General features: G+C 27.8%; 1 protein-coding gene across 1 annotated transcript; it reads left to right on the top strand.

Annotated features, from left to right (window-relative positions):
- Window positions 1–8964: 8964 nt before the first annotated feature.
- LOC125876707 (peroxidase 24-like) lies at window positions 8965–10446 on the top strand. Its single transcript, XM_049557937.1, has 4 exons — window positions 8965–9186; window positions 9256–9447; window positions 9564–9729; window positions 9978–10446. Exons 1-4 carry the CDS (start codon window positions 8965–8967, stop codon window positions 10373–10375), a joined length of 978 nt encoding a protein of 325 aa, XP_049413894.1. The 3' UTR covers window positions 10376–10446.
- Window positions 10447–11342: the final 896 nt, after the last annotated feature.

Genomic DNA, 11342 nt, shown 5'->3' with positions numbered 1-11342 from the left:
CATGTAATACACTAGAAAAGGATTACTATTATTAGAATTACTGCGTTATGAGCTTATGGGGAACACATTTCTAGTTACTTTTCATAATCTGAATATAAATAAATACTTAGTTCAAAGCTATCTTTTTATTATTTTTATTTTATTTTATTTCAATTTAAATCCCCCATTTTTATAACGACTATCGAGTTAAATATTTACTATTGACAATATTCTTCCATATTCTCTGTGGGATCGATCCCGACTCATAGTTGGGTAAATATATTGCATACGATCGTTTATATTTCTTTTCAAGAAGTATATTTGAACGTTATCAATAAGCTACAATGCAGAGATTTTTATAGTATTTAATTACATTGTAACTATCTTGTTAGCTTTCAACCAAAAGGAGTATTTCTTTTAAATAATAAGTATGTCATTGTATGAGCTATTTATTACTCATTCCTTTTGAATTTGTTAATCTGATTTTGATCTGACACATAGTTTACGAAAGTAAATTAGATTTTGAGAAAAAACATTAAGTGATACTTGAAGTTGTCCCAGATTTTCAAAAAGACACCTTAACTGTGTGCGTCCTATTACCCCACAAAACATTCAAAATCACAATAAATACACATTTTTTACACAATATTTTCACTTTGGACAAAAATATCCTTCGAATGTACAATTTCTTAAAAACAAAAAGTCGGACCCATTATTGATGTATTGAAGGATGCTTTGGTAATTTCCTATGATGAATTCGTTTTGTTTGTTTCTTTTAAATTTATTTTACTATACTAAATAATTGTATAAAATATTATAAATCACGATAATTAATTATTTAAATATTTAAAAGATATAAAAATATATAAAAGATCTGGTTGACTCTTCAAATTTTACCGGCGACACATAAATTGGGACAAATGAAATAATATATATTATTTGAAAATTTCTTAGAAAGTACTATAAATTACATAATTAACAGCTATAAATATTTCAAAGACAAAAAAATTTGATTGAATCTCAAAAAAATTTTAGTACTACATAAATTGAGAAAGAAGAAATGACCTCTATTATTTGAAAATGGCGTAAAAGTATTACAAATCATACAATAAAAATTAACAATTTAAAATTTTAAAAGACTTTAATGCTTTATACTTATTCTATTTTCACTTTGGACAAAAATATCCTCCCAATATGCATATTTTTTTAAACAAAAAGTGAAACCCATTATTGATGTATTGAAGGATGCTTTGGTAATTTTCCTATGATGAATTCGTTTTGTTTGTTGTTTAATTTTTTTTAAATAATTGTATAAAATATTATAAATCACAATAATTATTTACTTAAATATTCAAAAGATATAAAAATATATAAAAGATCTGATTAACTCTTCAAATTTTATCAGTGACACATAAATTAGACAAATGAAATAATATATATTATTTGAAAATTACTTAGAAAGTACAATAATTTACAGTAATTAACAATAGAATGTTTTAAAGACAAAAAAAATTGATTGAATCTCAAAATTTTATTAGTACCACATAAATTGAGAAAGAAGAAATAACCTTTATTATTTGAAAATTGCGTAAAAGATATTACAAATCATACAACAATAATTAGCAATTCAGAATGTTAAAAGACATAAAAAATTTTTTACCATAGTTAACAATAATTAAAAATTTAAACTATTTTAAATTAATATTAAAGTTTGAATAACTCTTTAATTTTGTCTTTGTCACATAAATTGAAACAAAAATGATACATATTGGGCCCGTGCTAGCACGGGCTCCGATGTCTAGTATAATATAAAGGAGAAACATAGACTAGGTGATGTGGCACCTCTCTATGGCCTCCATTCTTTTTTCTCCTTTTTTGAAATTTTTTTTCTTAATTTTTTCATTAAATAATTTATTTATTAAATAAAAAAATAATCATATTTACTATTCTAATTTAATCTAATGAGTTACAAAAAACCTCCATCTATTCATATTTTCTACTTAAATAGCATGTCTCTTCAACTTATTCTTATGGATTATCAAATCTATAAATTACAATCATCTATGGAGATGTTGAATATTCATTTTTCATTTTTCTCATTCTTTCTTTCTATTAGTGTAGTTTTTTTCTCATTCTTTCTTTCTATTAGTGTAGTTTTTTTCTCATTCTTAGTCTTTCTTTCTAATAGTGTAGTTTAAAAAAAATAAAAATTATTCTTCATTTTTTCCATAAGAAATCATAGAAAAGATAGTGACATGATATGTTCTTCACCTTGATGAAGATCAAAGATATATTCTTCAAAGATTCATCATAAAGAGATGTTCACATTAATTTAGTACAAGATCATCAAAATGAAGAAGGAAGTTTACTTATGTTGAAAGATTTATCAAGAGAGATGATCATATTAGTATAAAGTTTTGAATGCTTCCAATATTTTAAAGATTCATTAATGTACTGTTTGATTTCGATATTCTAAAATCTTGTCATGCTTGAAAGTATATTATCTATGACAGGGGCGGACCCACATAGGTTCCAGGGGTTCACCCGAACCCCCTCGGCAAAAAATTACACCGTATATATCAGGTAATTTTCTGTATTTATGTGAATATATAAATTTTGAACCCCCTCAATAACAAGGAGAAAGAGATAGCCCAGTGGTAGGTTCCTTGAAAATCAAGTCTCATGTTGAGGGTTCAAATCCCTGCATTAGCGTTTTATTTTTTTCTTTTTCAGTTTCAGTTTTTTTTTTTTTTTAAGGTTTCAATTCCGTTTTCACGTTTTTTTTAGTTTTTTATTTTATAAAACATGCTAAAAGTGTGGTTTTAAACCCAAAAAAATTCAAGGGTCCGCCACTAAAACTAAATACTACTACTTTCTTGAAATTTTGTTTTGTTGGCTTATATATACACGCCTATACTTTTATTTTTCGAACCCCCTGAACGAAAATCCTGGATCCGCCACTGATCTATGATACATTTCTTATAGCTATTACATATTGTTGTACTTAAAATCTCATAGAGAAATGAAGTTGCACCTCTCTTTGGCCAAAGATTTTATTTATCTTTTTTCCACAATTTTTCATATTTTTCTATTTACTTATTATTGTACAAAAAATAAATCTATCAATTACTACTCCTCTATTTATTGTTATACTTAAATGTCTGAAAAATTATTTACACTCATTATTATTCTTTGTTACAAAAAATTAAAAGTCTCAATATTTACTACTTTAATATTTCAAGATATTTGTCTATTTTTTTATTGTATTTTTTTTCCTCTTTCACTTTTGTTAAACACAATGGACTAGTACAAAAAGAGAAGAGGTTGATTTGCTTGCTTTCCTAATAAAACTTAAACACCCAATAAATGTTGAATAGTTCATGAGTTTTTTTTGGTCTTCATTATTTTATTTTTTTCTTCTTTTATTTATTTTAAAATTCTTATCTCCATAACTTATACCTAATTGAACTTTTACTTTAATTAATATTATTAACTCTTTTTCTTTAAAGTTTTATATTCATAACCCCCAACTATTTAATTTCAAAATTTAAGAAACCTTATGATATTAATTTCTTCAATTTTGTCTATATAAATTCATATTTTTTTTTCATTAGATTCCTACTCAAGATTATTATTTTTATTCCATATTTGAAATAGTGATATTCTATATTATTGTTATAGTATCAGATTTATACTTTAGTTTGACTCCATGAAAAGACTCTTGGATATGAATAGAAGGAGTGCCTAATAAAAGCTCAAAAATAATTGCATTGATTATATGATTTTTTATACTTGACAAAATTGTGTTGTTATTTTTCTCTTTTTACTTACTTTTTCATATGTTCTCTCTCTATATATTTTTTAAAATTTAGCTAGGTTCTTATAATGTTTTTAATTTTACTAAATTACATTTTCATTTAGGCTCAAATTACTTATTTGTAACTTTGTCAGAACACAACTAACTACACTAATAGACGTTTAAATTTTATTACTCATGGCTCAAAAAATGCACATTAAGTATTGAAATACAGAATTATTAGGTATTTCTTATGATGAAGAACCATTTAAATTTTTTCATTTCTTCTACTTCTAATGAATCACCATAATAATATAAGATATATTCGAAAAATGAGCAATAGAGGTTTATTTAGATGATAATGAAAAATAGAGAATAATAATTATTTAGACGAAAGGATTAAATATCGAAGAAGAAATGAAATGGAAATATTTATCTCTATTTCCTCCTATTTTTAGTTTCATCATTTATTTTTCCGAACTAAAGAAAGATTCATCGGATAGTAAATTTATCATTTGACAAAAATAAGAAAAAAAAATCAAGTCCTTAAATATGTTTATCCGAATTTTATGTATTAACATCATAATACATTAATTTTTTTTCTTAATAAATTAGTCTTTTATTTTTGAAAAACATTCAATAATAAATATGTAATTCACTTAAGCTCTAATTCTACAAAAATATTTGTATTTTGTGATTTTATCATTTTTCTTATTTCTATAATTGATTTTTTAAAATAAATTTATATATATATATTTCATAACTGCGCGAAGCACGGCCAAATTCCCTAGTTTAATAATAAGAAAGATAGTTTAACTAATATTCCCTTTAAAAGACTTTCTTTTGAACTTTACAAACTTATAATTCATACTAAAAAACAATTAAAATTCTAAGGGTAAAATAGAGAAAATGAAATTAATTTATTGTTGATTTTATAAATTGGCAAGTAAATTGGAATAAATATATTTTTAAATAATATGGACAACTATGACAGGACAGAATGAGTACTAGATTAATTAATTGTTTTTGTTTTTCAATTATTTTTATTGGAAAAGTAATTAATTCTAGAACTTTCCTTTTAATTAACTTGTCATAACATGCCTTATCTTAATAATCTGATAATATTTATGTAGACTTTGTAAATCTGATTTATCAAACTTTTTTTAAAAAAAAACTTTTGGTCAAATCTCCTATATAATATATAATATTTTGCTTTCCATGTTACTATTACAAGTTTGGAAAGTAATTAAAATCTTAATGCACTATAAAAGACCAAGCTAGCCCTCATGTATTGAAATCATTCATTCATAGCTCTCTCCATTTTCTTTATCATGTCTTCAGAAAAGTTCACAACTCTCAAGACTAGCTATGGCAAGGAATTCAAACTCGACGAGATTGTAGCTCTGAAGTTCGAAGTCATCAAGAATAATAGTTCAAGACCCAGATTGTGCTTCTAAAGTCATCCCATTGTCTAATGTTGTTGGAAAAATAATGACCAGAGTGATTGAATATTGAAAGAAACATTCAGAGAAAGGTCTAAGGTATTTCATAAGATAAGTTAAAGAATTTTGACAAGGATTTCTTGAAGGTGCACCGGTATTAATTGATGTTTTTTTAGCTGTTAAAAATCCTGACAATAAGGAATTGAGGAATGTTGTCACACCCCGAGGCTATCCCTAGACGTAACACAGGACCTACGATCATGAGTTACCCAACCTAACCCTAAGTCTGACATATATCAAGCATGCTAAAAATATAACTAAGTCAATCATATACTATGCGGAAGCTAAATATAGTGAATATCTTAAATGGGGAAAAATCCAACAAGTCTGAAAGTAAATATAAATAATAAGAGTTTAGTGATGACTGAAACAACCACTTAACAACTCGAGTTGAATCCATTGTTATGTCTGAAAAGCCTCTAACTGAGTTGAGTTGAGTTGCTGAGACATACCCCCAGCTAACTCTAACAAAACTAAAAACTCAAAGTAAAGACTAAAATAGAAAGCATGTCTATTTTCCTCGAAGTATGAGGGCTCACCACTGAAGTTGTTGAAGTCAAATCGAGAATCAATCTAAGTGTGATCTGGAAGCTGAGTGCTAGAACGTTCATCATGAAACGATGTAGCGCAAATTATGTGTCAGTAATTGGAATATACAGAGCATGCAGGAAACAGATATGCTAAGATGAACAAAAAATATAAGTCGAATAATGCATAACTGAGCAATGATATAATTTGAACAAGGATATAGATATAAACTGAAGTATAACTGAAAGATAGACTAGATGCAATGACCAAGTACTAATCATGAAGATAACATGTTGAACTGTATACTGAAATAACTGCTGAAAACCTGGCCAATGCACTAAGAGTCTGACTGTGGGAGCTACTATTAATCGACATAAAACACGTAAGCTAAACGTGGAGTCCGATGTATATGCCCCATCGAGAGGACCCGATATATCTTTCCAGGGGTATAGAGGCATGACTGTGGCGTGATCACTAAAACTGATGCCCAACATAAAGGACTTATAAACTTATGCAAACATGTAGTTCTGAGACTTTGAGGATACACTGAACCCTAGTCCAACTCGGTGCTAAGTCTACTTCCAATTGAATATTCATGAAGCAAAAAATGCACTAAATACTGAATAGCTCAAAACACTGACATGCTAACTAAGAATGCAATATTATATACTGAGAATATGACATTAGAATAAATATATTTTTAAATAATATGAAAATTTAAGACAAGACAGAGTGAGTACTAGATTAATTAACTGTTTTAGTTTTCCAATTATTTTTATTGGAAAAGTAATGTGTTCTTGAACTTTCCTTTTAATTAACTTGCCATAATAATCCTTATCTTAGTAATATGAGACTATTAGACTTTGTAAATAAAATTTATTAAACTTTAAAAAAGAAGAAAATTAACAACTTTTGGTCTATATAATATTTTGTTTTCCATGTTCCTACTACAAGTTTGCAAAGTAATTAAAATTCTAATGCACTATAAAAGACCAAGCTAAACCCCATGTATTAAAATCATTCATTAATAGCTTTTCTTATTTTCATCATGTATTCAAAAAGGCTCATAACTCTCGAGACAAACGATGGTGAGGAATTCAAATTCTACGAGGTTGTAATTATTAGGTCCCAAGTCATCAAGAACATAGTAGAAGATGTGTCTCGTGCTTCTAACTCCATTTCCTTGTCTAATATTGATGGAAAAACAATGACCAAAGTGATTGAATATTGGAAGAAACACGCAGAGAAAGGTGTTTCGACAAACCAGTTAGAACAATTTTGACAAGAGTTTCTTGAAAGTGCACCACTCAGTTGTATATGATGTTCTTTTAGCTGCTAATTAATAATCTTGACGATAATTTATTGAGGGATGTAATGATTCAAGAAGTTGTTGATAGGATCAAAGGGAAAACCACTGACGAAATGCATGAAGAATTTGGTATCAAGAATGACTGAGAAGAAGATTCATGAAGAGAATATGCTTGGCCGCATCTTTAATTGATTGAGTCACCTTCATTTCCTATCTATTTATATTTAGAATTAAAGTTGTCTAGCTACCGATCTCCTATGTTTTTGTTTTTTCAATTGAGTTGTTCTTGGTGATTTTAATCACAATGTTTCTTGTTTTTGTTTTTAATTGGAGTTTATTAAGTTTTCTGATTGTTGATCATTAAATTATTTCAATTTATTATAAGGTAGTTTTCACATTTAATTTTTAGAGATTAACTATTATCCACTTACGGTGAACAAGAAAATACATCGTTAATTCATTTTTAGAAGTACTTATCTCTCTTAATAAATTTATATTAATATTTAATAAAATAACAAAAAGAGCATCATATGGTAACTTGGACTCTAAATTAATTATAAGAGTTTGTTTAAGATTCTTATTTGGCTTACCAAAAATAAGAAGAATTCTTTCACCATTTTCTTCGTCCTCGTTATTTTCATTCTCCTTCTCCTTCAACGCCTTTCACAAATTTAACTTTGATTGCACCCTCACGATTTTTCCGACATACAACTTACTATTTCAAAACTCATGAACTCTCTAAATTAATATTCCTAAATTAATTATTTTCCTACATTATTCCCCAAAGCCTAAAAATTTAAGATTATCTAATTTCTAATGCCTAAAAATTTAAGATTATCTAATTTCTAAAATTTAACATACAACTAGATCAGTCTTGATTAGTATGATCTCTCTGCCAATATCTTAACAATATTTAGACAATTATGATTTGCCGAAAATGCGTAATTTAATTACTTTAAAAGGTTAGACAATTATGATAACCTCTTTGTTTTCTATTTTCCTCCTTTGGACAAACATATATTTAATGGGATTTTACTTAACTTGCTCCTTTCTTTTAAAAAAAAAATATGTTGTTGCGTTATTCTTAGTGTAAATGTAGAAGTTGATTTGTAATGTCTTGACAGTATAGAACTTAAAGTTGTATAAAATATTTTGAATCATTACCTAAAATTGACCTGTTATTGTAGGTGACCCCTTTTAATTTCTTTAAGTTTCTTTCCCTTTTTCCGATTATTAAGTTAATTTTTTTTTCTTTTTCTAAACTCTATTTGCTTTAACTTTTCATATTATGTTTAATGACATATTTTTATAATCACAACAATGTTATAAATAATATATATTTAATATCATAAGATTTAAAAAGTATTAAAATATGATAGTGTTATGACATATAAATTTGATATTGTAAGTTTTAAAAGTTCTTCTATTTAATTATTATTTTTTTAAAAAAAGATTATGTCTAGTCAAATAAAATTAAATGAAATGGAGGAAGTAAAGTATAGTATTATTTTGGCAGTGACATGATACATGTAGGTCGTGAATTGACACATACTACGCATGTGTCTACTTGTTCAATATTATACAAGTTTTAGTACCAGCTACTTGTGCAGACTCAAAGTAAAAAAGTCGTAGATATCAGTTGAGGCTAAGTTAAAAGACACGTTTATGTATTTTAGTAGTAACTTTGAGAATAGTTATTTTTATATGTCTTCCCACTAGCTGTCTCACCATGCATGTTTGCCTATAAAAGGAAACTCTCCTCGAGGGTAAAGCCATTGTGCTTTAATCAATTTTCTTTTTCTTCATCTTAAATAATCTTAGCTTCATCAATTCCTAGCTAAGAAAATAAAATGAGAACTCAATTAGTACTAAATTGTCTTGTTTTTGTGTGTATTGTTCTTTGTGAAGTTGTTGCGGATGCAGGGAATGCACTCCGCAACAACTTCTATAAGAGCACTCGTTGTCCAAATGCTGAACAACTTATTAGAGATATTACTTGGAGCAAAGCTAAAGATGATGTTACATTGGGTGCTAGATTGCTTCGACTACACTACCATGATTGTTTCCTTAGGGTACGTATACGAATTAGAATAATATCATAGTAAAATTTAAGTTATATACACTGACAGTGACATTTGTAGGGGTGTGATGCATCAGTATTGCTGGATACAGAGGGAACAGAACAATCAGAGAAGGAGGCTGGACCAAATCTCTCTTTGGGTGGTTTCGATGAAATTGATGATATCAAGAGACAAGTCGAGGCTAAATGTCCTGGCATTGTTTCTTGTGCTGACATGTTAGCTTTATCTGCTCGTGATGCTGTTTCTTTCCCTGTAAGTAATATAATAAGTCAACGTATTTAAAAGTAGATTTAAAAAACTAATAATTTATATGCAGACAGTATAAAGAATGCAAAAATGCACTTCTCGAATTAATTGTTTGCATGCAGTTTAAAACTTCAATGTGGGAAGTGGAGACTGGAAGAAAAGATGGAAATGTTTCCCTTGCAAGTGAAGTGAGCTCAAACTTACCTTTACCAGATTCAAATATTTCAACCCTTCAGCAACTCTTTGCAAAGAAAGGCCTAAATGTCGATGATCTCGTTGCATTATCAGGTAAAATATTATTGGTCCATACTATACTGTCAGGTCATTTAAAAGATAATGAAATTCATAAAAAATGTGAGTTGTGACTATAAACCTGGAGAATGACATACAAATTAATGTCCATAGCTTCTTTTAAAACCTACCTAAGTTTCAAAAGTTTTTCTTTCTTAAATTATGAGTTCAGTAGCATTGTCACTAAAACAAAATATATTTACGTATATTGTTAGTGTATATAAGTTAAATTTATATGCATGTAGGTGCTCACACAATTGGTTTTGCTCATTGTGGAGAATTCTCAAAAAGACTCTTCAATTTCACTGGAAAAGGTGACATGGATCCATCTCTCAATGCTACATATGCTGACTCATTGAAGAAATCATGCACCAATCTAGCCAATATAGTGGAAATGGACCCTATGAGCTCAACTTCATTTGATAGCAATTATTTCAACATTCTTATTAATCAGAATAAAGGATTGTTCCAATCAGATGCAGCACTTCTCAAAGACACAAACTCAGTAAATGTTGTCAAGAAATTGCAAAACGATAAGGCTTTCTTCGTTGAGTTTGGGAAATCCATGAAGAAAATGGGAGCCATTGAAGTTCTTACTGGAAATGCTGGACAAATCAGGAAGAATTGTCGCGTCAAAAACTAATTTTAGGGTCTCTCAGGTCACTCCAGGTGACGATTCAAATCAAGTATAAGGATCTCAGGTTATTCCGCCTATATATATATATATATGTTGTCTAATAATGTGTACAACATGTGTGTTTTTTTTGTTATGTCTTTAATGATCTTTAGTAATTGTGTGCATGATACCAATTAAGTTAACTTTATGTAAGTTAATTAAATTGTAGTGTTATTGTTGGAACAAGCAAATTGTGGTAATAAATTAGTTATATGTTCAAATCTTTGATAATTTTTTTTAATAATGATCCTCTACAAATTAATTTGAAAGTTCGACTTTAAATGTGACTTCACAAGATCAACAGTAAAATAGTATGTCAAGTGAAAATATTAAGATTTTAGTTTTTATGTCATGGTTTATTTATTTTGAATTTGATGTTCTCAAACTTAACTTATTTTAGAAAACAAAATTGGCTGAGTAACTTAGAAATATCTTTCTCAAAATGAGCTAAAGGGTTATAATTGAACGCGCCTAACTTGACCCAACTTTTTATTTTGGGAAATATTGAGACCTTCTCAATTAATTGAACTACGCCTCATTTACAAACAAATGTCTAATGTACGATATTTTGTAGATAGGTTTTTCCTTTTACGTCGTTTTCGTCGTAATGCTGAATATAGTTTTAGTTAAATTACAACCAATCATGTATAGGACAACGTTTGGATAAGTTAGAGGACTAAAATATTCTTTTCTACTTTTTGCTTGTATTTATACATGTTATTGTACAAAGATGAATACACAGAGAAAAATTATTTCAATTCTTTTGCTTGGTATAAAAATAAAGATTTTTCTTCTCTCTTTTTTTTTGCAAGTCATTTTTGGTTTTAAAGGTTTTCTTTGTCAATATAAGGTAAATTTAATTAATTAAATAAAAATAAATGATGACTCAAGTAGACTGTGAAACATATGTGTGAATTCACACACCATAACCTAA

Source organism: Solanum stenotomum, chromosome 1, assembly GCF_019186545.1.
Source record: "Solanum stenotomum isolate F172 chromosome 1, ASM1918654v1, whole genome shotgun sequence".
NCBI classification, from domain to species: domain Eukaryota; kingdom Viridiplantae; phylum Streptophyta; class Magnoliopsida; order Solanales; family Solanaceae; genus Solanum; species Solanum stenotomum.
Note: the sequence above shows the minus strand (reverse complement) of the source record. Positions and strands in the feature narration are given on the sequence as shown.

What these genes read in the sequence shown, in the direction of transcription:
- LOC125876707 (XM_049557937.1), top strand. Translation starts at nt 8,965, where the DNA reads ATGAGAACTCAATTAGTACTAAATTGTCTTGTTTTTGTGTGTATTGTT. An exon ending in GTGATGCTGTTTCTTTCCCT is followed by an intron (nt 9,448 to 9,563) that starts GTAAGTAATATA and finishes GTTTGCATGCAG; the next exon opens with TTTAAAACTTCAATGTGGGA. An exon ending in TGATCTCGTTGCATTATCAG is followed by an intron (nt 9,730 to 9,977) that starts GTAAAATATTAT and finishes ATATGCATGTAG; the next exon opens with GTGCTCACACAATTGGTTTT.